The 26,730-nt window shown below is 41.0% G+C and overlaps 1 protein-coding gene across 3 annotated transcripts; it reads left to right on the forward strand.

Annotated features, from left to right (window-relative positions):
- The first annotated feature begins 1,381 nt into the window (after positions 1 to 1,381).
- Positions 1,382 to 26,367, forward strand: LOC115582708 (myosin-9-like). 3 transcript variants are annotated; one of them, XM_030418842.1, is made up of 43 exons: positions 1,382 to 1,616; positions 5,786 to 5,976; positions 6,230 to 6,370; positions 6,503 to 6,659; positions 7,173 to 7,200; positions 7,604 to 7,697; positions 8,125 to 8,145; positions 9,487 to 9,579; positions 9,907 to 9,970; positions 10,352 to 10,450; positions 10,779 to 10,922; positions 11,195 to 11,290; positions 11,424 to 11,500; positions 11,753 to 11,947; positions 12,127 to 12,300; positions 12,504 to 12,677; positions 12,872 to 12,986; positions 13,409 to 13,599; positions 14,428 to 14,549; positions 14,918 to 14,987; positions 15,103 to 15,263; positions 15,395 to 15,503; positions 16,174 to 16,305; positions 16,457 to 16,663; positions 16,778 to 16,915; positions 17,028 to 17,151; positions 17,584 to 17,755; positions 17,862 to 18,074; positions 18,180 to 18,324; positions 18,411 to 18,617; positions 18,721 to 18,825; positions 19,638 to 19,790; positions 20,236 to 20,484; positions 20,761 to 20,973; positions 21,189 to 21,401; positions 21,488 to 21,649; positions 21,956 to 22,084; positions 22,767 to 22,855; positions 23,101 to 23,224; positions 23,582 to 23,790; positions 24,061 to 24,169; positions 24,301 to 24,473; positions 25,347 to 26,367. In XM_030418842.1, the coding sequence occupies exons 2-43, from the start codon at positions 5,791 to 5,793 to the stop codon at positions 25,450 to 25,452; spliced, it is 5,883 nt and encodes a 1,960-aa protein (XP_030274702.1). In that variant the 5' UTR covers positions 1,382 to 1,616; positions 5,786 to 5,790; the 3' UTR covers positions 25,453 to 26,367. The 3 variants fall into 3 exon arrangements, with proteins under 3 accessions (XP_030274702.1, XP_030274718.1, XP_030274710.1); XM_030418858.1 differs by having other exon boundaries at positions 23,582 to 23,726; positions 24,075 to 24,169; XM_030418850.1 differs by lacking the exon at positions 8,125 to 8,145.
- The last annotated feature ends 363 nt before the right edge of the window (positions 26,368 to 26,730 follow it).

Raw genomic sequence — 26,730 nt, forward strand, 5'->3', positions numbered from 1 at the left:
ATGAACGTACTCTGTCTTACATGTTGGTCTGCCTTCTTCACATTTGTTTCATCTCTCTACGGCCAGTTATTCTTGTTTTTTTGTGTCATATTTCAGCCTTACACACATGTGCAGGGCCACACCCCTGCTCCTGTTGCAGGTACGGACAGGGCTCTGCATTCCTACACACACACACACACACACACACACGCACACACTTAGTAACTCCTTCTGTATGCACTTTATTGCAGGTGAAGAGGTTGATCATTGGTGTAAATGTTTAAGAATAGAAGTTTTTTTGAATTTCATGTCATCATCCGATTTAATAATCTACACTTCATACTTGGTTTCCAGATGTACAACTAAAAAAGATCTAACAGATATTTGTATGCTAGATGCAGATATTTTTTCAGAATAGTGCTGCGTCTGAAATCCCATTTTCATTATTGACAAATCTATCAGTTATACAATTAATCAATCCTATCAATCCTTTAGACTATCAAATGTCAGAAAATAATGAAAAATGCTCATTGCAAATTGAAAGGTGAGTCTTCAAGTTGCCTGTTTTGTCCAACTGTTACTCCAAGATACTTAATTTAAAACAAGAAAGCCACTCAGTAGAGCGCATACCTCAGCCATGGCCCCACAGTCTCATTGGGATACCAGCCCACAAAAATCCTGCTTTTTTGCATCAAGATCAATGAATAATTGCCTGATAAATTAACAACAGTGAGGAAAAACGTCCCATCATGCAATGTTAAAGAAAATGAGAAAAAGATCCTGGAATCTGTCCCTTTAACTTGATCTGGATCAAAAGTAAATGTGATCTATTCTGTGGAGAAACCCATCCTCCATCCATGTCTGATGAAAATCCATTCAATAGTTGTTTGTATAATCCTGCTGACAAACCAACCAAATGAAAAAGAAAAGTGCAAATCTCTGCTGTCAACGAATAATGTTTGTCATTTGTGTTTGATAAGTGACTTAAAACATCCAATGATCAAAACGGCTCTTGATTCTCTGTTGTTTCAGTCCTGAAGGATGAATGTATTTATTGTTCCTATTCAGTATCACTGAGCCTCCTGTAGTACAAGACACATACAGAGAAGTGATGACAACACTTCCTGGATGACTGTGTATGAATTACGTCAACTTTTTTTTTATTCTATTACAGAAACGCCATCAAAATAAATGTCATTATATGCTTCCTTGTGGCATTAGTCTTTTAAAGTAGCATGTGAGCCAATAAAACATCATCTACTGTGTTTTGAAACTTTACTTTTTAATTCAGGGGCGACATCTCGTTACTCCAGGTTTTTTACGTGAAGCTCTCGAACGCAGCACGGAGTACGAGGGAGGGGCGGGGCGTTCAACTCACCTGCGAACACCAAAACTGGGTGGATTAAAGGTGCAGACCGTCCAGCCTCTCAGAGACACGCCTGACGGTGCAGCTGGACCCCACGACGGAGTGGAGAGACGCGTCTGAAGACCACAGACAGAGAGAAGAGGCGTGTATCTCACCTCGGCAGCTGCTTGTTCTGTGAACAGAAGGTGTCGTCGAGCGGGATTCGCTGCTGCAAACACGGACTCAGACAGACGAGCCGAGCTCACCTCCAGTGCCTGCAGCTGAAAACCAGGTGAGTTTCAGTTCGTGTTTCTGCGCGCAGAGACAGCTGAGTGTTGTTAACTGTGTCTTACAACTGTAGAGTTTTGTATGAAAGTGCATGTTCAGTCGTAAAAAGACAGTTTGGTTTGCGTAAGAGGAGAAAAGGTCGCGCGCACCTGGCCAGGTGTTCTCATCAGGGAGCACAGAGCAGCTCTTTAAACCCGCGCATGCTCGCATATCTCCTGCTTGTCTCTAAGATATTGATTTGCATTGTTTACATTGATTAGATCTTCCAGTAGACTTTTGTCTGAGATGATTAGTGTGGCAGCTGTCAGTCCACTGAGGGCCTCCTCAGTATGATGACAGCCACCAGTAACATCAACCAGTACTGTTTTCATGAGGAATATAAAGTCTACTTTCAGCTCACACAGGTGAATTAAATCTGTTCTTTTAAAAAAAAAAAAAAAGTTAAACATAAATAAAATGAATGATTTAGACTTCGAGGACAGGCTGCATGTTTCCTTCATTTACCAGGAAATGATCAACAAGAGCACAACAGGTGTGAAAATACATATTTACATCTTCACTGTTTAGACTTCAGCTTAGGTCTGGTACGTGACTTAAGCTAAAGTCTCACGCTCATGTTTTCGTTCTTTTATAAAACAAACTGCACACACCCTGCTGCAGCTGTGTGTGTGTATGTGTGTGTGTGTGTGTGTGTGTGTGTGTGCCCTCAGGATACAAAATTGACATGCAGTCACAAAAGAGGATTTAGCTTTGTGGTCATGATGATAGACTGGTGTGTGATATTATCTTTTGAAGAACTGGGCAACATTTTTACTTGTGACTTGTGAAATTAGTTTGCTGGTTAAAGTCTAGTCTTCCTCTTTTCATTCAGCCAGGAAATTAAACGTTGTCGCCACTTCTGGAGCCATTAAGAGTCATTTCTGGCCCTTTCATCACCTTTTATACATGAGGTGAAATGCAAACATCTTATTTGTTGACTCATCTTTCCCCCCCCCCATTTCATGTCCTCAGCAAGCTTGAACATTTAAGAAACAAAACCTCTTCTCATTCACTGAACTCTTACTTTGTTAATTCCTCACGTCAGCGCCACAACATTGTCGATATCATACTGGCCGCTCACCCCGCCAGCCTCGTATCAGCAGCCGGGCTGCAGATGGCAGGGCTCGTGCCCTCGGTGTTAGGTAAGAGCCACAGAAGACGGATAAAGCGGGGGATTGACTGGCTGCCAAGAACAAACGTGCCTGATAAGACGGACGAACACAAGAGATGCAGATTGAAGAGGTCCATGCAGACAGTATCATAGAAAACATACAGATTGTGAGGTTAACAGAGGAGTGAGGGGATCTGGAGTGATTGTGTTGTTAAACTTGACTTGTGGGAAACTCTTCAAGACTTTATTCTTCGTCCTGCTCTCAGTAGAGGTTTGGGGAGTGTCGTTTTGGATGCAGAACACTGGACATGAAGATCGAAGAGGTTCATCTTGTCACTTTGTACCACAAAGTGGCAAAATGTGCAGAGGCTGATGTTTGTGCAACTTCCTGAGGAAGTTAGCCCATGGATAGCTTTAACAGCCAAGCCACACACACGAGAATGTCACAAGTTTTCTGTGTAGCTGTGTGGCTTCTTGTTCAGTGATTAAAGTGGTGATGCGTTCACACCCTCGTACACTTCCTGTAAATATGTGATGCTCTCATTGTCTTTCACCTCTGGGAATGCTGCAGTTTTGCCTCCCCCCACTGATCTTCAAGAGTCTGAGCACTTAATGAACTTAAGAGGGACACAGATGACACCTTGTGCACTGATCCCTTTATCCCTCACTTAATAAACGGACACACACACACACACACACACACACACACACACACAAACCACACTGCCTTTATCTCTCTCCACACACACAAGCTTTTTTCATTATACATCCTCTACTTGAGAGGAGGCAGCTGCTCTGAACTTCTGCTGTGCAAACATTCCTATGTACACATTTTGTCAATATCTTGCTTGGTTTTAATTTACAGTAATTTTTATGCAAATCCTCGTGTCTTTTGTTGATAGTTTCCCAAAGTTTCGTACTTATTTTTTTCCCTTTTTTAAAACGTTTTTTTCTGGCAAGGTTCTTCTTCAGATGACTTTTTTCTAATTGTATTGTAAAGTGTATAAAACTGCAGAGCTAAACGATCCAAGGAGGGAACATTATGCTTTGTTTAAGCTGAACTCATCTTAATATATTTTATTAGTTTGTTGAGTCAACTTGCATCCTGTGGACAACAAACCATGCTTTGCCTAATGGGTCAAAGGTGAAAAAGACATTCGACTCTTAGTTAACGTATACATTTATATTCACAAATAGAATAGAAATAGAGAAAAACTAAAGTCAGACTGTTTTCTTCTTATTTGATGAACCGTTACAATGTTTAGGACCATCTTGTAAACAAGATGATGCATGTCAAGGAGATTCTCCCATAAATGATTAAATATTTCAACATGGCATTGGTGAAAGCAGAATCCAGGTGATGGATTTTTATCTTGTTTGAGGGTATTTGATAGTCTCTCCAGGGTGTGGTCGGGGAACCATAGCATTTCTCTCTCTGCCCAGACTTGCTTCCGACATTCCTTCCTGCCTCTCTGCCTGCAAAACATCCATCCACCAACTTTTAACCAGGACTTTTACATAACTCGCACAACTGAGCCAGTCTCACTGTCCCGAATGAGAGTGATATGTAATAGCTGCACATTTGTTACCTGTGGCGGAAACTGCGGCTCTAAACAGAAGGGTTGTGGTTATTGGGGAGAGGGAGAAGGAGTCGGGAATTTGTGGAATTCTGTGTAATGAGCTGGTGAGTAAGGAATGTGGGTCAGGCAGGGAATAAAGGATGGAGTCGCACTGTAGAGCTCAGGTAGAAAGTGACTAATAGTTTTGTGCGCGTGTGTTGAGCCTCAGGTCATGAAAACACAGGCGTGGTCTCACACTTAACATGTTTGACCTCTTATGTTGGATTTTAACTCTGATCATTAAGTCACATTTGGATTGTTATTTTTTAACTTTAATGTCTTCTTAACAATTCCCACCACGCCTGTCTGTTTTTGTCACACAGTTCAGTTTATAGAGTTAAGGTTGTTGTGTGTTAATAACACAGATGAGTCAAACAACATGAACCGACAGCTGTTGAAGTGTTACATCTGCCCAAACTTGTGCTAGAGCTTCTGTTGCCTTCTTACTGCGCAGTAAACTTCATCACCTTGAGTAGTTTTGTTTGTCAGTATGTGTGAGTTCTTGTCACTCCTCAGTTTAAATGTCATTTGAAGTGTTTGAGTCACATGTCGAGGATCAATCTCATCATTCAAGCTCGACTAACAGGCTTGATGTGAGATGTGATGAGTGACAGTTTTTTAAGCGTGACGAGCTGTAATGACAGGAGCTCAAATTTCAGGACATGCAAATGTTAGTTGACTTTTACAGTTCACACCACCTTAAAAGGTGTTTTATAGTTTTCTGTTTTCCTCCTGTATATAAATGGAGGATGGGCAAAATGTTCCTCATGTAATGCAGATCAGTAAACGAGCAGCTCTGTTATCATATTTATTTTGAGGATAGTAATATGTTATGGCATGTTTGCCTTCATTTGATTAAGAGTAGAGAATAAACAGGAAATGAGGAAAGGAAGGAATCATGACACACTGTAACAAAGCCAGACTTAAACTGTGCGATCAGTGCCGGCGTCTTTCTAATTTTAGCCGTATGCATTGTTTTTTCTTTCTTTGGTTTTATTTTGTGGGTGTTTCTTTTGGAAAGCAGTTTTGGCTGATTGGGACAAAAACACTGTGATTTCCGTGTTTTCTTGGATTAATTAAATCTGCACTAAAACAATATTTATCTTTCTTGACCCACAATTAAAGAATTTCTTATCCTGCTAAAGTAAGTAAGTGAAACATTGTGTTCCTACTGGGGACATTTATAATGTTCACGGAAGTGTTATTTAAACCAGGACTGTTGTAATGATTGCATCACAATGTGCAGCAGTTAATACTCTCCTGGTCTTTGTGTATAACTTAATATGGCATCTGAAGTCAGGTCCTCCACACAGCATTATTTGAATCCTAAAGCCATGCTTCCTGATTTTTGGGGTCAAAGTGTCCTCACGTTTGTTTGAAATGCACTCCCATTCTGTCTTAAAGCAACCATGACGGACGCAGACAAATTCCTGTACGGGGACCGCAGTGGGGTGAACAACCCTCTCGCCCAGGCTGACTGGGCCACCAAGAAGCTGGTGTGGGTCCCCTCTGAGAAGCTGGGCTTTGAAGCCGGCTCCGTCAAGGAGGAGCATGGAGATGAGTGTTTGGTGGAGCTGACGGACTCTGGCAAGAAGGTGAGAAAATGTTTGTCTATTATATTTCAGCTTAATGACTGACTGTCATTTTAAACATTTGGAACTGACGCATCTACATGACCTGCTTATGCAAACAAGCGCATCAGTGAGAAAATCAGCTATATCTGTGCAGTTATTATATAACAAAGTTTACTTTCCTAGTTCATGTTGGTAGCTTTAAATGTTATATGGAGCAAACATGTTTCTGCCACATAAGCCTGTCTGACAGGTGTGTCATTTCTTTTAATCTCAGGTGAAGGTGAACAAGGATGACATTCAGAAGATGAACCCACCCAAGTTCAACAAGGTGGAGGACATGGCAGAGCTCACCTGCCTGAACGAGGCCTCTGTGCTGCACAACCTCAAGGAGAGATACTACTCTGGACTCATCTATGTGAGTTTGGGTGGATACACAAGTTAATTTAGTGAGATCGTGATCAGATCTGTTTTTATTTATTTATTGTACGCTCTCTTGTTGTTTCATTAAAACTCCTCTCTGACAGTAACTATCTTTCCCTTCACTCAGACATACTCTGGTCTCTTCTGTGTGGTGATCAACCCGTACAAGTACCTCCCCATCTACACTGATGAGATAGTGAACATGTACAAGGGCAAGAAGAGACACGAGATGCCCCCTCACATCTATGCCATCACAGACACAGCCTACAGGAGCATGATGCAGGGTAACAGAGCTGAATGTCTATAAAGAAAAAACACATGTTTAACAGTGTTACACATAGTGTGTGGGTGTGTGTGGAACATAGAATAGAAGTGTGAGAGCACTGTACATGCACACATGGTTTTAGGCTTGACACCATCAATTAATGAATACATTAATTAACGTTATAGTGAATAATGGTCAAACAAAAAATGTAACTTAAAGAGGTCACTTTGGGAATAAAATATTAGTCCAAAGCCCCAAGATATTTGTTTTTTAGGATTTTTTTTTCTTGGACAACATCATTGTGGATCGAACAATGGAGAAGCTGCATCCACAGAATGATTAAATTTTTTAGTTTCATAGAAAACTGATATACACAATTATTGAGCTCAACACACCTATCAAGCAAATAAGAAGCAGAAAGTGCAGTTAAACAATCACATGTCATATTATTTACACTTCAGCTGTTTGTGTTTTTCATGTCACGTCAACTTTTTCCCTGACTGACCATGTTTCCTCTTTCTCTTCCTCTCAGATCGTGAGGACCAGTCCATCCTCTGCACGTAGGTTTCTCTGTTCTCTAATTCTTGTATTCTGTATAGATTTATACAGACAGTGTCGGTTTTAGGATAAAGCTTGAATATTGTTTTTGTTTTGTTTTTCAGAAACATTTTTTTGACATAATGATTTTACTTATGTGTTTTTACTCACAGATATTGAAATTTCCTGTGGTTTTTTTTTTAAGCACTTGCACAAATTCTCAGGTTCACAACTCAGCCTAGATCTTGGAAACTGTTTCTGCAGGCTATGAGGAAAGCGGTCAATCTGAGCGTTATTGAAAACCGTGCATATTTATTGTTGTGTGCTACTCTATATTCATTAGGATCAGTATTGCTCCTAATGTGAATGACTCCTGTGGTTGATGCATACTGTGTGTTTAAAGCTTTCTTATGTCTTTTTCTACAGTGGGGAGTCAGGAGCAGGGAAAACAGAAAATACCAAGAAAGTCATTCAGTATCTTGCCCATGTTGCTTCATCTTTCAAGTCCAAGAAAGATCAGGTCAGTATAAATTGTTGCTCTGTTTAACTCTCTCCTGTCTTCCTGATTCTTTACTTATAGTTTTGAAAAGACAATGACGGAAACCCCCTTGTGTTGTTCCTCCTCATCGATGTTCCTTTCTCTTTCCATGTTCGTCCATCTCTATATTGTGGTCTACCTGAATAAGCTATGTGCACATTCCTGTTTCAGGCCTCGACGTGCCTGCCTCACCTCTGTGGTGACTTAAAGTGAAGCAGAACATGCGTGTGCGTGTGTGAACTTGTACTCTTATTTCTCATATGGAGGCTGTTTCACAAGACTTTACGTGAAATGTTTGATAAATTGTTAAAATTCATCTTTCATGCGATGACATCTGTGGTTTTGTAATTTGAGTGCTGAAGTTGGTATCAGTTGTGTTGAACTCTCTCCTCTTACACCTTTTCTCCAGGGCATTGCAGTTTTGTCACATGTGAGTTCATCCCTCTGACTCCATATGTTTGGTGTTCATGTGCTGCTCTACTAACAGGAAACATTTTGTTGTCATTGTCTGGGCTTTCAAGGAAATGCTTTAAACTTTACCCAGTGAAGGCATTAAAAGAAGAATTGGACGTTTTGATAAATATGCTTGTTAATTTTTTGCAGAGCGTTAGTTGAGAAGATTGAGCTCATGTCTCTACTGAAGCCTGTAGCTGGTTAGCTTAGCTTAGCATAAAGAATTGGAAACTACCCACCTTGCAAACACATTAAGTCTCCATTGTACAAAAACAAAGATATACACACATGCACTTCAAAACAGTTTAATCACAGCACGACATTTTTACACTTTAGGTTTTGTAACTTTACCTTTGGACAGAACCAGGCAAGCAGTTTCCCCTGTTTCCAGTCTTTATGCTAAGCTTGGCAACGCTTTAGTGCATAAATATTAGTGATTTTAATAAAACTCCCAAATAAGTAGGTTTTCCGAAATGTTATAGATTTAGATTTAATTGTTATAGAGTCAAAAGGAAAAACTAAGCTAAAACCTTCAACAGTAAAAAGATTTACCCCTCGTAAATTCCATATACAAGCAGAGTAGTTGTCCTTGGAATGCATAAATGCACAGTGAAGGGCCTGGTATGAATTCAGATATCTGCTAAGTAATTATTTGCAACTTTATCTGATGTTTGTCTCAAAAGCGCAAACACACCTCTGTGCCTGTGCCAGTATTTTAAATCAGTATTAGGTGACAGTATCTCACTCCTCCCAGCAGCTATGTTTCTCTCAATCTGGTCAGTCTTGATTTTTATCATTGTGATGCAGAATGTAGCTTGTTTTGGGGTGTCAGAGAGCACTCCTGCATTTCCTCTGGGGGATTTTGGCTAATCGGCCTGTATGCTTCTTGTGTTCTCTTGTTTGTGCCTGCATGGACAGGGATGGTCTTACAAGGTTTTTGGTGCTTGAGTGGGCTTGCTGTGCTGCGCGAACGAGTGTTGGAATGTGTGGGTGGGTGGCTGTGTATGTGTGTCTGTGTGTATGAGTGTTTGTCTGCGCACCTGCGTGTATATGTGTCTGCGTGCGTGCGTGCGCGCGTGTGGTTGATTAAGCAATGACAACATCCCCTGAGGTGAGTCTTTTGAATGAACAGCCTAATTCCTTTCCACAAGCCAAACAAGTTATTGCACATGTTTGTATCCACCAGTGACAGTTCTGCAGCGCTGCAAGAACATGCATGATTTAAAGTTGGGCCGGGTTGACCGATGTGCAGGTCAGAATCATGATAAAATGTTACTGGAGTCTGTAGTTTGCTCTGACACTCTGTCTTCTCTGTCAGGGGGAACTGGAGAAACAGCTGCTGCAGGCAAACCCCATTCTGGAGGCCTTCGGCAATGCAAAAACCGTCAAGAACGACAACTCCTCAAGATTTGTAAGACAGCCCCTGAAAAACTTGTCGCAAAACCTATATGTTTTTTTAAATAACAGAACAAATGAATCTGTAATAACCAATTTAATGTAAAAGTGTATATATAAAAAAAACATTTGGTATTAGGTATAAATGTAACATGAATACAGAAATCTCATGTTAATTGACAGAAACTGTGGCAAGTGATTGTGTCGATGTAGAAACCCACAGCTCACACTAATAAGCAGGTTGAGAAAACAGGTCCTCAGGACCTTTTTAAAATCTGTTCAACTTCCATTTTGTCAAAGTTTGATTGCTGATTACCAAATTATTTTTGTTTTATCTTTGTAGGGAAAATTCATCAGGATTAACTTTGATGTCAATGGATACATCGTTGGAGCCAACATTGAGACTTGCATCCTTTTTAAAAATATGCTGATTACTTGATTAGTTCTTCTGTAAAGGGCCTGATTAACCTGTCAGGTTTAACAAAGTTTTAATTTTGGCAGGAGTGACAGAAACCAATCAGCATTTGCATACTGTAATGCTCTCCTGCCCCAGGCTTGCCTTTAGGTAGTTGTGATAATTTGACTGAATAATTTATATCAAATGAGTAAAGTTTTAAGGTATAACCGCTAGTCTTCAACACGACCCCTCTTTGAGACAAGAGGTTGGGTTAAAATGCTGGTCCAGGTGCATCCTCAGGCTTCTCTCCTTAGATAGGTGCAGCCTCTCCTCTGCATGCTGTTGTCCCACTGTGTTTGCTTTTGTTTACCCTTGACTGAAATGTTACCAGATCTACTGGAGAAGTCTCGGGCTGTCCGACAAGCTAAAGAGGAGAGGGGCTTCCACATCTTCTACTACATGCTGACAGGAGCAGGAGACAAACTGCGCTGTGAGACATTTTATTTCAGCGTAACAGTATGAAGCTGGGCTCCGTGAATGGAAGTAGCAGGAAGTAGCAAAAACTAAATGTGGTCAGCTGGATGTGACATGCAGCTCAAGAGCTGAGACATTTATTAACTAGCACAGAAAGTAGCTGATAGTCCATTAATATTGAAAACTGAGCTTCCTTTTTTTCAGTTGTCAGTATGTGACATACAGTAGCGCTGAAGTTGTATAGAGTTTAGTACTTCAGTTAAAATGTTTTGGCAGAGCTCTCGTGGCTTTGTAATATTGGTCAATTCACCATGAATAATTCTCTCCTCTGATTCACTATCTAGCCGAGTTATGTCTGGAGGATTACAGCAAGTACCGTTTCCTGTCCAATGGGAACATGACGATTCCTGGTCAGCAGGACAAAGACCTGTTCACTGAGACCATGGACGCCTTTCAGATCATGGGCATCCCAGAGGAGGAAAGAATCGGTACGCATGATCTAATTTTCTTAAATTCTCTTATATGACTGTGACAAATTATTTTCATCATAAAGTAAAGGTACCTGGTGGGGGTTGAAGGTCGAGGTTAGAATTTTTGCTTGGTCTGCAAACTTTTAATGAGTGTGTTTTTGTAAGTCATTTTTTTATACGCAGAATTACTTTTCTTTTTAGTGTTATCAAAAAGTTATGGTGGCACATATTGTTTAGGAAGTGACTATTTTCCCTGCAGCACACAGTGACCTCCTCTGTCTGTTTGTCAGGTCTGCTGAAGGTGGTGTCAGCTGTGCTGCAGTTGGGGAACATGACATTCAAGAAGGAGCGCCACAGTGATCAGGCCTCCATGCCTGATGACACCGGTACACACATTTACACAAACACACGATCATTGTCAATTCCTGTGTGCGTGCTGCTTGTCTCATTCCAGTTACTGAAACTTTCCCAATTCATTCAACATCCATCTTTACATCCTCCAACATGTTTCAACCCCAGCTGCTCAGAAAGTGTGTCATCTGCTGAGCATCAATGTGACCGAATTCTCACGAGCCATCCTGTCTCCCAGAATCAAGGTCTGCATCACAATGAATACATGGACGTTCTGTGAAGTGTTAAAATGTGAAATGTTTACTGAATGATTACAGCCACTTAGTTCGTGATTTTGTCTGGACATTGAGGAACATTTTTGAAACATTTTTTTCACTTTTGTGTGAACCTGGTGTTATTTTTTGTAAATGAACCCCAAATAATGAACAAGATCAGCCAGTTTCCATTTCATATAATTTTATATTCACAGGATGACCGTGTAGTATTTCTTTTTGCAGGTTGGAAGGGACTACGTCCAAAAGGCCCAGACCCAGGAGCAAGCTGAGTTTGCTGTCGAGGCTCTGGCCAAAGCTTCTTACGAAAGGATGTTCCGCTGGCTGGTTATGAGGATCAATAAGGCGCTGGACAAGACCAAGAGACAGGGAGCCTCCTTCATTGGCATCCTTGACATCGCTGGATTTGAGATCTTTGAGGTGAGCTGTTCAGGGCTTGACAGATTGACAGTTATGCATGATTTATCCAGTTCTATGAGCTAGAAGCTGGAACAAATCAGTTTTTGTAATAATAGATAACAAACAATTGCTTGATTATGTAAAAGAAAAGTACATTTTCCTGCTAATTGAGTAATAGTTTCGCTATTTCTCTTTTACAGTTGAACTCATTCGAGCAGCTGTGCATCAACTACACCAACGAGAAGCTGCAGCAGCTCTTCAATCACACCATGTTCATCCTAGAGCAGGAGGAGTACCAGAGGGAGGGCATCGAGTGGAGCTTCATTGACTTTGGCCTCGACCTGCAGCCCTGCATCGACCTCATTGAAAAACCTGTAAGACATCTTGCAGTTATTATTCCTCATCAGGTCAAATAACACTGAACATATCTTACTAAGTCTGGAGTAACACTTAGTATGGTCATGTCATACATGTTGAGGCATGTAGCTGCACATGCATTATTAAACCAGTCAGGATTCCTTTGAACTGCAGACTGACATGTGTTTGTCCTGCTTGTTTTTTCTTCTGTCCACTACAGAATGGTCCTCCAGGCATCCTGGCTCTGCTGGATGAAGAGTGCTGGTTCCCCAAAGCCACAGACAAGACCTTTGTGGAGAAAGTGGTTCAGGAGCAGGGATCAAATTCCAAGTTCCAGAAACCCAAGAAACTCAAGGACGACGTTGATTTCTGCATTATGCACTATGCTGGAAAGGTCAGTGGTGATAACTTTGTGTTGATGAATTTTTGACATTTTTTACGTTTGTTTATTTTTACTCTTCTCAGTCCAAAGAGTCAGTGACAAAAATACTTGCACCGTCCTGCAGAATAAGCCAAGATATCAAGACATTAATTTGAGGTTACAACTGTTTGAACATCATCTTAAAATGAAGCTGTCCTCTGGTGCAGGTGGACTACAAAGCAGATGAGTGGCTGATGAAGAACATGGATCCTCTGAATGAGTGTGTGGCCAATTTGCTCAACCAGTCTACTGACAAATTTACTGCGGACTTGTGGAGAGACAGTAAGTTGTGTAACTGACTTTATACTTCTGTACACTCACTTGAAAAAAGTCAGCGAGTGAAACATTAGAAGCATTTCCAACAGACTTGGTGTTCATAGTATGGAGGAATTTAACAGCGTCTTTTGCATGATGTCCTTTTTCTACTCACCTTTTACAAAACATACATTTGACAGCATTTTGTATGATGAATTGTTAGTAAAGTGTAAACACTGAAATGAACTAATGGCAGAAGAATCACACATTGTAAGCTGTGCTTCTGGTGTTTTGTCAAAAGAGCTGCAGTCAGGATGACAGTTGCTTGTAATCTGCATGTAAATGATTTTCATTATGAGACATTATGATGATGAGTATGATAGATTTCATTTCAGTGTCATGATTTACGCTTATAAATGGTTTGTTCCGCCTTCTCTGTGTCCTCACAGTGGATCGTATTGTCGGCCTGGATAAGGTGGCAGGGATGTCGGACTCCATGCACGGTGCGTTCAAAACCCGTAAGGGCATGTTCCGCACTGTGGGCCAGCTGTACAAGGAGCAGCTGGGTAACCTCATGGCCACACTCAGGAACACCAACCCTAACTTCGTCCGCTGCATCATCCCCAACCACGAGAAGAAGGTATAGTACAAAAGAAGACTCTCAGTGCTGCAGCTGTTGCCGAAACTGTGCTGCCACGAAGGGGTTAAATTAGAAGTTATTATGGTGGGGAAGGGGCCTTGGCAAGGGACTGGAAGATGTTATATCCTGTGGGGAGGAATCTATTTCACTGGCAAAAATGCATATTGCATATGACTTAAGTATTTAATTATTTAAAAAACGCTGTAGTAGAAAAACAAACTCTCACAGATGTACTTGGTGATCTGTTGTACAAGAATGTGGTTGACTTTAAATATCTTCCTATGTAGAAAGAAATGGGATATTGTTGAGATTTTGATATCTAGTTGGAAGAAATGCTGAGGTGAAAGAACAAGAAAGTTATACAAGATATAAGACTATGAATTTGAATTAAGGAAAATAAGAAAATAGCAACCTTCCCAACCTTGTGTCACCTTTGTTGGCCCTTTGAGTATAGAATCCTGTGAAATTTAATTTCTGCTAGTGGAATGGAAAAACGATCTTGTAACTTTCTCTAAATGCAGTATCTCAAAATAACGAGTCGGTATCTCAAAAGTACTTTGAATACTTTCAGCCATGTAAACAAAAGTGTTGTGCTTCATTCAACATGTATGTCTCCCCCAGTAATAGAAAAATTAGTTATTCGAGTTCTGCAACATGAAGTTTTAGAAAAGACACGTTTATTTATACAGCCTAAAATCACAACATAAGACGCCCTTGAGTCAGATGAGAAAAAGTCATCAACATTAAAGTTACCATTCCAAATAGTTGACTGTGCATTATTGTAGAAAAGTAACGGCACACACAAACAGCTCTTTGTTTCTTCTTCAGGCAGGTAAACTGGAGTCTCACCTGGTTCTGGACCAACTGAGGTGTAATGGAGTCCTTGAGGGGATTCGCATCTGCAGACAAGGATTCCCCAACCGCATCGTCTTCCAGGAGTTCAGACAGAGGTGACAAACACATGTATCTTCAAACTTGTGAACTTCTTTCTTTTTAAAAAAAAAATTTCTAGTGACTTTTAGACTTGAATACACAAGTTCCTTCAATATTCTTTCACTTTTTTTTTTTTTACCCCACTCTAAACTAATCATTCTCACACCTGAACATTTTCAAACAAACCATACAACTGAGACAGATGTATCTTATCAACCCAGTAAAGTTCCCAAAGACATCTACAACCTTGAAGGGGACTATAACTACAAAAGCAAAAGTCATAAAGCCATTTAAGTCTGAAAACCACTGTCATCCTCGTTTTTAGCATTTAGTCTAAAGAGTCAAACTACTTGAGTTATTTTAATTCTGTTCATCTGTATCTCAGGTATGAAATCCTCACTCCTAATGCCATCCCAAAAGGCTTTATGGATGGCAAGCAAGCCTGCGTGCTCATGGTAGGAGCAATAATTAATTACAGAAGTAAAAAGTTCATCAGTAGAAGGAAAAAAATAGCTCTTTGTTATCTATTTTGAGCTTTGTCACAGAGTTGCTTCTGTTTTTTAATGTCAGATCAAAGCTCTGGAGCTGGACCCGAACCTGTTCCGCATTGGTCAAAGCAAAGTGTTCTTCAGAGCTGGAGTCCTCGCCCACCTGGAGGAGGAGAGAGACATGAAGATCACTGATGTGATCATCAGCTTCCAGGCCTGGTGCAGAGGATATGTGGCCCGCAAGTATGAAGGATTCACTTGATCCAGAACATATTTAGTCATGCAACATATTTGTTCATTGCACAAGGAGAGAGCATACTGACAAAATGGTAAATATATAATAAACTTGGATTCTTTTTTTTCTTCTTCTGTAGAGCCTTTGCTAAGAGACAGCAGCAGCTGACAGCCATGAAAGTGATCCAGAGGAACTGTGCTGCATACCTCAAACTCAGGAACTGGCAGTGGTGGCGGCTTTTCACCAAGGTAAGAGAGGAATTAAGACAGTTGAAGCTGATTTGTTATCAGTATCACTTAAGGTTTAGGTGGCCCAGTGATATAACAGCGGTAGTTAAGCCATGCTAGTGTCATGATTACTACTATAACTACCAGAGTATATTCATCAAATAAACAGAAGAAGAGTCAGATAAACAAGAAGAACCTTGTTTTTAATTTGTTGTACTGATTTAAACACAGTAAGATAATTGTCAGCAGCAGGGTGGCAGCTTAATGTCTTCTGTGAAATGGGACTTTTCAGGAGCAGGACCTTAAAGAGACTGCCACTGTATGAGAATAAAATATATTTGATGCCTCAAAACGTGAAACAACACTCAGCACAGCAATTTTTCTATGTTTATGACTCACCAAGTTAAGTCTCATGTCAAATCTAGTACACCAGACAAATCCAATTCCAAGTTGCAAGACCTTGTTAGCTCTGGGTGAAGATATGTAAATCCTGACTACCTTCATGTGATTTGTGGGATACTGAGTGCAATAAGAGACGAGTGCTCTATAGATGAGCTGTGGCACTGCTGTAATGTTACTGTAATTAAACTCCTGAGCGATTTTAAAAATGGTTTCACTTCAGACTTTCTTCACAATTTGGTCGTGTGCTTTATAACTTTATAATTTTTTATATTTGTTTTTTTCCTTCTAGGTGAAGCCTCTGCTGCAGGTCACCAGGCAAGAGGAGGAGATGGTGGCCAAAGAAGAAGAGCTGATAAAGGTGAAGGAGAGACAACTGCAGGCTGAGGAGCACCTTAAAGAATTGGAGTCCAAGCAACAACAGGTAGGAGTTTCCGTGACACCGGAATGCTGGAATTTAAATTGGATGAATGATTTTATAGATCTGCATGTAGAATGAAATCATAAAACATTAATCATTATCACAAGTCTTATTTCTGAGTGATGCAGCTCTCACTTTGACTCCCCTCTGGTAGCTGGCTGCTGAGAAGTTAGCTCTTCAAGAGCAGCTGCAGGCAGAGACAGAGCTATGTGCAGAGGCTGAGGAGATGAGATCCCGTTTGGCGACCAGGAAGCAAGAGCTGGAGGAGATCCTGCATGAAATGGAGTCTCGTCTGGAGGAGGAGGAGGAGAGGGTCACCCAGATGCAAACGGAGAGAAAAAAGATGCAGCAGAACATAACGGTCAGTAAAGTCCTGTGGGTTACAGAATGTGATTTTAAAAAAGGTTCTCAATAAAGCAATAAGTGTTTAGAAAAAATGTACTTACCTTGCTAATTGTTTGTGTTGTTCATCCAGGACCTGGAGCAGCAGCTGGATGAGGAGGAAGCAGCCAGGCAGAAGCTTCAAATGGAGAAGGTCACCACAGATGCCAAGCTGAAGAAGCATGAGGAGGACATTATGGTGCTGGACGACCAGAACAACAAGCTCAACAAGGTCTCGTACTACGTGTTCATTTAGCCCGGTGTTAGAAGTGCAGAATAAACACAATGGAACCATTACACCTGGCACACAAGTAATTTATTGTCTTCTTCCTTTAAAACCACAGGAGAAGAAACAGCTGGAGGAGAGGATCTCTGAGTTCACCACCAACTTGGCTGAGGAGGAAGAGAAGTCCAAAAGTTTGCAGAAGCTCAAGAATAAACATGAAGCTATGATCACAGATTTGGAGGGCAAGTATTATCTGTTTACATTATTGTTGCTTTGTTTTCATTTTACTTGACCCACTGAATAATTTTCCTGGGTGTTTCAATCCAATATACATAAACGGTGTTTCATCATTTTGTGGAGGCCTGCATACGTGCCTAACTAACGCTACATAAATTGCAGCTGTTCCCTCGTCCAGAAGACTTTTACATTGACATTCAGACATTTTCCTGTGTCCAGCAGCAGCTTAGTTACATACATGGTTATTGTACTTTTTTCTGCTTATTGCTGTTGGTGGTGTGAGAGTATGAGATGGACCCTGATATCAGATGTCACACCAAAAACAATATTGAATTGAGCTTGAGTATTAAAATATTAATGTTTATGTACCTTTGCAAATAACTGCAATTCTAATAAATAAAGGACAAATTTTGGTTTCTCTGTCTTTGTGCACACAGACCGTCTCAGAAGAGAGGAGAAATCACGTCAGGAGTTGGAGAAGAACCGTCGCAAACTTGAGGGAGACTCCACTGAGCTCCATGACCAGATTGCAGAACTTCAGGCCCAGATCGCTGAACTCAGAGCTCAGTTGGAGAAGAAGGAGGAGGAACTCCAGGCTGCTCTCACTAGGTTCCATTAATTAAAAAGATTTCAAATTGTATAGCCGCAAACATTTTTTATTAAATATTGAAAACATGTATGATGTTTTCATCCCTCCTCTTTATCTCACCTCCAGGATTGAGGAGGAGGCTGCGGCCAAGAACATGGCCCAGAAGAAGATCAGGGAGCTGGAGGCTCAGATCTCCGAAATGCAGGAGGATCTGGAGCTAGAGAGGCAGGCACGCTCCAAGGCTGAGAAACACCGCAGGGACCTGGGAGAAGAGCTGGAGGCCCTCAAGACTGAGCTGGAGGACACTTTGGACTCTACTGCAGCACAGCAGGAACTCAGGTAACAGTCAAGATTATATTTTATAACAAGTGTGTGAACCATATTTAAATTTACTTTGATTCCCAAACTCTTCTGTCCATTCACTTTCTCATTCTGTCTCTCCAGGACCAAGCGTGAGACAGAGGTTACCCAGCTGAAGAGGACTCTGGAAGAAGATGCCAAGCTCCACGAGCAGCAGATGGCTGACATGAGACAGAAACACAATCAGGTGTTTGACGAGCTCAACGAGCAGCTGGAACAGGCCAAAAGGGTAAAAAGTATTGTCATCAGAAGAGAAAAGATGCCAATGCTTAACAAACATCTGAATAACACCAGTGATGTGTGGCTCTCCTGCAGAACAAGGTGTCCGTGGATAAAGCCAAGCAGTCCCTGGAGAGCGAGTTGAATGAGCTGCAGATTGAGCTGAAGACGCTGACTCAAGGCAAAGGAGATTCTGAACACCGTCGCAAGAAGGCAGAATCCCAGGTTCAAGAGCTGCAGGTTAAGTGCGGAGAAACTGAACGACAGAGGCAGGAGTTGGCTGAGAAGATGACCAAGATGCAGGTAAAGTATGGACAGAGGAGGCTGAAGGGATGATGTTTCTGTGAGGATGTAGTGGCTTATGAAATGGCATTTATGAATCACTGTCTTTCTGTCTGTTGCATAGACGGAGCTAGAAAATGTAAACAGCCTCCTGAGTGAAGCCGAGGGTAAGAACATCAAATCCAGCAAAGACCTTTCTGCTACAGAGTCTCAGCTGCAGGATGCACAGGTACCCACATGCACGCACACAGTCATACATGTTTCCTTCTACTGGTACTGCTTGTCTGTCTTCTTATTTCAAATAAAGTACAAAACAAGTAGTAGTAGTATATACAGTAGTATTTTTATTTTATTTTATTTTTTGCAAAAATGACAGAAGAACACTTGAATGTTTTCTTCCCTCATTCACTCACTCACTCACTCATTCAGTGAGTTTCTGTGCATTCATGTTGACACTGCAAACAGGAGCTGCCAATAATGAATTCAGTTTTACTTTTCATGGTGCAAATTTACCAAAATGTGCCACATATTAAGACATCAAAAAAGAGGCATAATTACTTCATTAAAATCCTTGAAATGCCACCTTTTCCTTCTTCCACATAAACAATTACCAAGTGTATGAATATGCAGTTGTTATTATTAATTAATTTTATTTAACTGTTCAGCACAAGATGTCACCTACTTCACTGTAAAGTCCATTTTAACTGTGTGTGTGCACTGGAGGATTCAAGTTTACACATCAGTTGAATAGGCTGAATTTTAGACCATTTGTGATGTCACCAGTCATGCTCGTAGACCCGCCTGTTCAGATTTTCATTTAGTACATATAAAATGTAAACTTTTAGAAATAACTGTGAACCAGCCTTCTACTGTCAAACTCTACTCTCACATCATTGACCAAATTGAAGCTCAAACATTCAGCTGTAGAAACAAGCAGATAAACACATTTCTGACCGGAGGGGGACTTGAACAAATATAGGCAAAAATTGTTGAAAGGATTAATTTTTCTCAAGTTGTGCGTTTTCCTTCTCTTAACTCCAGGAGTTGCTCCAAGAGGAGACTCGTCAGAAGCTGTCCCTCTCCACACGCCTGAGGCAGATGGAGGAGGAGCAGAACAACCTGCGGGAGATGCTGGAGGAAGAGGAGGAGAGCAAAAAGAATGTGGAGAAGCAGGTCTCCACGCTGCAGACCCAGGTAGATCTTTCTGTTAACAAAACCCTCATCTTTTGTTTCACACTTCAACAGTTAGGGAAATTGTACAGTGTCCTCAGATCTGTATGATTTAAGGGGAGTAGCCATAATGAGTAAATTATATGTATAAAGTATTTATAGCCATACCAGTTGTGTCTATGAATTGCGTTTTTGCAGTTTGTCAGTTGTTCAATCTCCAGACTGAATTATCTGGACAATTATAGACAGATAGAGAGAATCCTTGTCCTTTCCTCTCAGCCACCAGCTGATCAAAGTCTGTGGTTCAGAATGAAATATGTTGACATGGATGGCCCCCAAATTTTTCTATAGGTATTTCCTAAGAGGTTAAATTGAATGACTTTCGTGATCTTCTGGTGTTACTAAAGGAAAAGTAAGTTTTCACTTTTCATTCTTGTCCTCCTAATTCCATCTCCCTTTTTTCCCTTAGCTGGCAGAGATGAAGAAGAAGCTGGAACAGGAGGCCTTGAACCTGGAGGGGGCAGAGGAGGGTCGCAAGAAATATCACAGGGAGTTGGACAGTGTGATGCAGCAACTGGAGGAGAAGTCCTCAGCCTACGACAAACTGGACAAGACAAAAACCCGTTTACAGCAGGAGCTGGATGACCTCATACTGGACCAGGACCACCTGAGGCAAATGGTCTCCGGCCTGGAAAAGAAGCAGAGGAAGTTTGACCAGGTATCTCGTCAGCGGTGTAATTTGTGCCTAGAGCAGGGACAAGCGTATTTTTCTTTTGACAGTATGTGACCATGTGAAATGGACTCTCACATAAAGGAAATAACAAAGAAAGCTGCAACAATCTATGTATGGTCAAAGGAAATATAAAAAATATTGGTATTAATTTGTAGCATGCAAGGTTGAGCCGTAAATAAACACTGTTCATTTCACCATCATTCAGCCAGATTAAATTTTTTTCTACATTTCAACGGCCCTCCTGATCTTTTCTTTCTGTAGATGCTGGCAGAGGAGAAAACAATCTCTACTCAATATGCAGAGGATCGCGACAAGGCCGAGGCTGAAGCCAGGGAGAAGGAGACGAGAGCCCTGACACTGGCCCGCGAGTTGGAGACCATGACGGACCTGAAAGACGAGTTGGACCGAGCCAATAAACTGCTCAAAGCTGAGATGGAGGACTTGGTCTCTTCCAAGGATGATGTTGGCAAGAGTGTAAGGGAAAACACTGCATCTTTTTGGTGCAGATGAACTTCTTGATAAGATTGGATGTTGGTTTTTCTAGAAATTGCAACCCAGGAAATCGTTTGATTGATGCATTGAATGTTGCATTATTACCATTAGCAGAAGTTTACATCAGACTAGATTGTTGGAATCATTGCCCCTCTTGTCTGAATGCTGAATGTGTAACAATTAAACCGCGTTCACAGGTTCATGAGCTGGAGAGGTCAAAGCGAGCCACAGAGCAGCAGCTTGAGGAGATGAGAGTTCAGCTGGAGGAGCTGGAGGATGAGCTGCAGGCCACGGAGGATGCCAAACTGCGTCTGGAAGTCAACATGCAGGCCATGAAGGCCCAGTTTGACAGAGACCTGCAGGCCAGAGATGAGCAGGGAGAGGAGAAGAGGAGACAGCTGGTTAAACGGGTACTGTTCCCAAACCATCGCATGAGCAGTTGTTGAAGAAAATGCTGTATGATGGTTTGACTTACTAAATATCTTTTTACTCTCAGGTGCGTGAGATGGAGGTCGAGTTGGAAGATGAACGCAGGCAGCGTAGTCAGGCTCTCTCAGGCAGGAAGAAGCTGGAGATGGACCTGGCAGAGCTCCAACTCCAGATCGATGCTGCCAACAGGGCGCGTGATGAGGCCCTCAAACAGCTGAAAAAACTCCAGGTAAAGTAGGCTCACAAACACTTGAGCGATGGTATTGCCTAAGAGAGACAGACTGACTGGTTTTGCTGGCTAATCCACATGTTAACCACTGTATGGCTGAGAAATTAATATGAATTAGATAACTGATTGAAGCCTCATCGTGTCCAAATTATTTGACCTATCCTATCCACAATTTTGTCCTTTAAGCACCTGCCTGTTCATGGAGCAGTCTGACAGAAGTGATCACTGTGATCACAAACATCGATTGGAAACCCCCTCACAGTGATGGGTGTCTTCAGCTCTGCTATTTGTATCTTTACTCTTCAGGTCCAAATGAAAGAGCTGATGAGAGAGCTTGATGAGCTGCGTTTGTCCAGAGACGAAGTGGTCAACGGGGCCAAGGAGACTGAGAGAAAGCTCAAGGCCATGGAGGCCGATGTCCTGCACTTCCAGGAGGTATGAAAGAAAGCCATGATGACAACTTGCAATTCAATTTCTTAGTGTCATAGACTCAACCAGATATACTGTCTAATTCACCTCTTCTGTAATATTATAGGTTAGTTATGTAAAAAGAAAACAGTATCTTAGTAGAAGCATTTGTATCGTCTTGAGGTCTGACCTTTCCTGTGTCGTGTAAAAGTTATTCACAGCAGTTAATATTTTCAGTGTTATTAGCCCTGAGTCCTGATTGAATATTGTGATTCTAAACATGTAGTAGGTTTATACTTGTATTGTAAAATGGACAACATTACCCAAAATGTGATCATGCACACTGAATGATTTGCCTCATGGCAGAAAGGAATTACATTGTTGTCTCATCTTTTGTTTGTCAAATTCCAACGCACATAATTTCCTATATGAGAACTCTATGCACTTTATTGTTATACTGACTGCCAAAATATTGTGCTGCCATCAAGAATCGTGCTTTAAGGTTGTTTTTATTTCCTCCAATGGGAGATAACTGTCTTGGATTGAAGGAATTGCTGAATAAAAGATGAGACGAGAAACATTTCAAAGACACACATTTGGGTGTATGTAATAAGGAAAAAATGCCACTTTGCTTATAGGTAACTGGCCCAACAGCCTCTGCAGTATCAGGCTTTAAAGTCTTAATATACTTGTGTCTTCTACCTTATAGGAACTGGCCACTGCAGAGAGACTCAAGAGACAGACTCAGACCGAGAGAGATGAGCTCCAGGAGGAGATTAATAGCAGCAACACCAAGAAGTATGGACCAAACAATCATAGCTACTTGTTAGATTGAATATGAGAAAATAAACTTAAGATTTATTAAAATTTGGCTACAATGCATTCTTCAGCTGGGAGCTTCCTCTCATGCATTTCTTTAATGTAGTTTATTTGTAGTTTTCATTTAGTTAGAAGTGTAAGATTAGTCCATGCAGTTAAAGCAAACCTACAACTTCATCTGTATACATTAACTGTTCCTCCTCCTACTCCTCACTTGTTGCCAGTTCTCAGCTGGCAGATGAGAAGAGGAGACTGGAGGCTCGTATCGCCCAGCTGGAGGAGGAGTTGGAGGAAGAGCAGATCAACACCGAGATGGTCAACGACCGTCTGAAGAGAACCACGCTGCAGGTAAGTACATCTCCGGTTTATAGATGGCAGCTGATAATTTTACTTTTGATAGCAAGTTGGAGAAAACATTTAGTGATCAGAGAGAAAAGGAAGGGATATATTTACATCTCTGGCATCAGAAGCAACATTTCATTTGGAATAAACAGAAGTAATGGTTGGTAGAATAATGAATAACAGATAAAGAAAAGAACCCAAAATGTATCAGAACAAAATCCACAGAAAATGTGAACTGAGGGTTGGCAGTGAAGAAGTAACTTAGTACCACAGATGAAAGAAACACCCAGGATGACAAAGATGACTACTTTAGGATTTGCTTTACTTTAACAATGGCTCTCCACTGTGTGTGTCTGACATCAGACTGAGCAGTTGAATACAGAGCTGTCTGCAGAGCGCAGCTCCTCCCAGCGGCTCGAGGGAGCTCGTTCCCAGCTGGATCGCCAGAACAAGGAGTTGAAACTGAAGCTGCAGGAGCTTGAGGGAACCATCAAGTCTAAGTACAAATCCTCCATCACCACCCTGGAGGCCAAGATCGCTCAGCTGGAAGAACAGCTGGACATAGAGTCAAAGTGAGTGGCAGTGAAGTGGACACTCGGATAACTGTTGTGATGTTTCAAAGACCAACTTTGCTAGTAGCTAAATGTATTTTGTGTTACAAACCCCTAGATCCCAAGCTGAAATAATCATGTACCTGATGCATCAAAGAAAGATAGTTAATGAGTTAATCAATAAAGGAAAGGGTTTTTTCCCCTTGTGGTTTAGCAGCTTTTCTCTTACTTTTAGACACCAAAGACTATGTACTGATTCCTCACTGGGTTTGCTTTTTCCGTTTTCTTCAGAGAGCGTCATCTGGCCTCCAGGCTGGCCAGACGGACGGAGAAGAAGCTGAAGGAGGTGCTGCTACAGGTGGAAGACGAGCGGCGCAACACTGACCAATACAAGGACCAGGTAAGTCTCATCGCCAATCTCCTTTCACTTTTGAAGGGAGGAGAGAGGAATCTCATGGTGTAATTTGATCCACATTCCTTGTTGGTCTACTTGCATTAGTTTTTGGCACTAAGTGAACACTCGCTATGCAGGTGGAGAAGACAAACAGTCGAATGCGTCAGCTGAAGCGTCAGCTAGAGGAGGCTGAGGAGGAGGTGACACGAGCCAACGCCTACCGGAGGAAGCTGCAGAGGGAGCTGGATGATGCCGTGGAGTCAGCAGACGTGATGAACCGTGAAGTCAGCACTCTGAAGAGCAAGCTCAGGTAGAGACTCCCCATATTTAACTTATTCTTTCTCTTGGTGCATAATAGTTTTCTTCTCACCATTGAGATCAGAGCATTTAATGCATGAAAATCAGTTTACCTGTCATTAGAAACAGGCGTATCATGTGTTGTCTGTGAAGGATCCAAGGTTTTTGGAGTTTAAGTTGTTCCAGGGATTAAATGTCAGCATACCTTGATTCTGCCCCCCCCCCAAATCGGATCTGTGCACTCGATTATAGAATGGCCTATTGCCTATAGACTACCTCTTATGACCTTAATAAGAAGCATTAACCTAAGGTACTTTTGAGATGCTTATTAACAGATGCTATTAATTATCGACAGTGTAATCGTGCCATGAAACTTTCATATACGACGGGTGCTCCTCAACCTGGTGTTGGCACTAAACATAGTCAAGGAAAGTATTGATTAAACAACTGTTATTACAAGTTGATAAATCCTTTATCATTAACTTGTTGAGGCATTGTTCTTCCAATAGCTGCAAAAAGCATTACTGTTACTAAGTGTGTAGTTAATTGGTAATAATGTTGTGTATTTAATTTAACAATAAAAAACATGCAGTACAAGTTTAACAATAGTTAAGTTGGTTAAAGTCAATGACTGTGTAAGTGCTCTAAATGTCATATAAGCGAACAAACATTTTTATGAAGCCATTATTAAAACTTCTGTAGTGTTATTGGCACATGTTAATGAGCATCTTATTACCTATTTGGACCTTTTTTAATATAAAGTATCACCAATTAGAGTCTGGAATGTACTTAATATTGCTGCATGTCTCATCTGTCTTTCCCACTTGTGTGTCGTATTTGTGCTGCAGCTGACTATCTTTGACCCGTTGTTTGTCTGTTTTTAAAGGCGTGACTTGCCTTTCAATATGCGACGTACCATGAATCGCTCTGGTCTGGAGAGCGATGAGGAAGTCGAAGTTACTGCCGAAGCACCTGAGCCTGCAGCTGAGTGAACGGAGGGGAGCCAAAAGGGAAATGTTACGACCACTGTCAACATGCAGATATAATTAAATATTAGCCATGCAAACTATCAAGTACAAGATTTTTATTTTTTTTTTATTCCCCTTGACTTTCATCTTATAGCCTTACTGTTACTTTCCATGCAATGCATTTATATTTGATATAATGTTATTCATCTCAATGAATGTAGGAGATGTTAGACTTTACAAATACTTTAATGGTCCGTTTTTTTACTAAATGGTTATATCATCAAACATTCCTCTTGTCACAAGCCATTGCAGTTTAGTTTTATCTGTGCAGGAGGTTCATGTGCTGTTACTGTGCAGGTTTTGGGACATTTTATGCTGGTTTTGCACACAAAAATATGGGTCTTTGGAGAGCTTTGATTTAGTTCCAAACTGTCGTTCACATTTGCTAGTTTCACTATAAATCTGTGTATCCACACTGTATGCTTTTCCTCTCACTGTTATCCTTTTATGTTCTTACCTCAACCAATTTTGCATTATGCCAGCAGAAACGAAACGAACACAAGAGTGTAAATTGTTCAGTTCATCCGAGTGGTGTAGTCCAAATACAGCAATGTTGGTGAAAATGTTGATACAAATGTTGTACAATCTTCTCTGATGGCTTGGTTGATGTGTAATTTCTCACTGTTTTTACACTTCACTGATTGCTGGTGGTGGGTCATCATGTAGTCGTTGTCACTGTGCTGTGTTTTCTGCTATGCTTTGCACAGCAGAGGGGGTTTCTATTAGCACATAATACATACTGCATATTCTAGATTGAGTATGATACCCTAACACTGTATTATCAAACTAATTACATGTCATGTGATGCCAATATATGAAGGCGATTCTATATTTTATCAAATGCCTTACTGCAATAAATAAACTACAAATTCGTTTGGACTTCTTCGTCTCTTGTGTGAGTTATCTTATCGACAATAGTTCTTTCCTTCTATCCATGTGGCTGACAACATTCATTTGTAAGAAAGCTTTTTAAGTGATTGGAAAACAAATTCCACAATCCTTTCTGTGGGTTCAACAAATCTATTATCAGGCTACAGCAGTAAAACCATCAAGCCTGATCTTTTTAGCCGTGTTGTGAAAAGCACCCAAAAGTCATAGTTGAGTAAAATAAAAATGCTGTTAAAATATAATTTTGGTAAAAGTGAAAGTCAACCATACAAATAGAACTTGAGTAAAAGTCTAAAATATCTGAGGAGTATCAAAAATATACATTCACTTACACGTATGTAAATAATGTGCACT

This window comes from Sparus aurata, chromosome 1, assembly GCF_900880675.1.
Source record: "Sparus aurata chromosome 1, fSpaAur1.1, whole genome shotgun sequence".
Classification (NCBI taxonomy): Eukaryota; Metazoa; Chordata; class Actinopteri; order Spariformes; family Sparidae; genus Sparus; species Sparus aurata.

Bases quoted from the DNA above. Each gene is read 5' to 3' on its own strand.
- LOC115582708 (XM_030418842.1), top strand. From the start codon at position 5,791: ATGACGGACGCAGACAAATTCCTGTACGGGGACCGCAGTGGGGTGAAC. The intron at 9,971-10,351 runs GCATCCTTTTTA...AAATGTTACCAG, and splicing joins TGGAGCCAACATTGAGACTT to ATCTACTGGAGAAGTCTCGG. The intron at 18,618-18,720 runs GTAAAGTATGGA...TCTGTTGCATAG, and splicing joins AGAAGATGACCAAGATGCAG to ACGGAGCTAGAAAATGTAAA.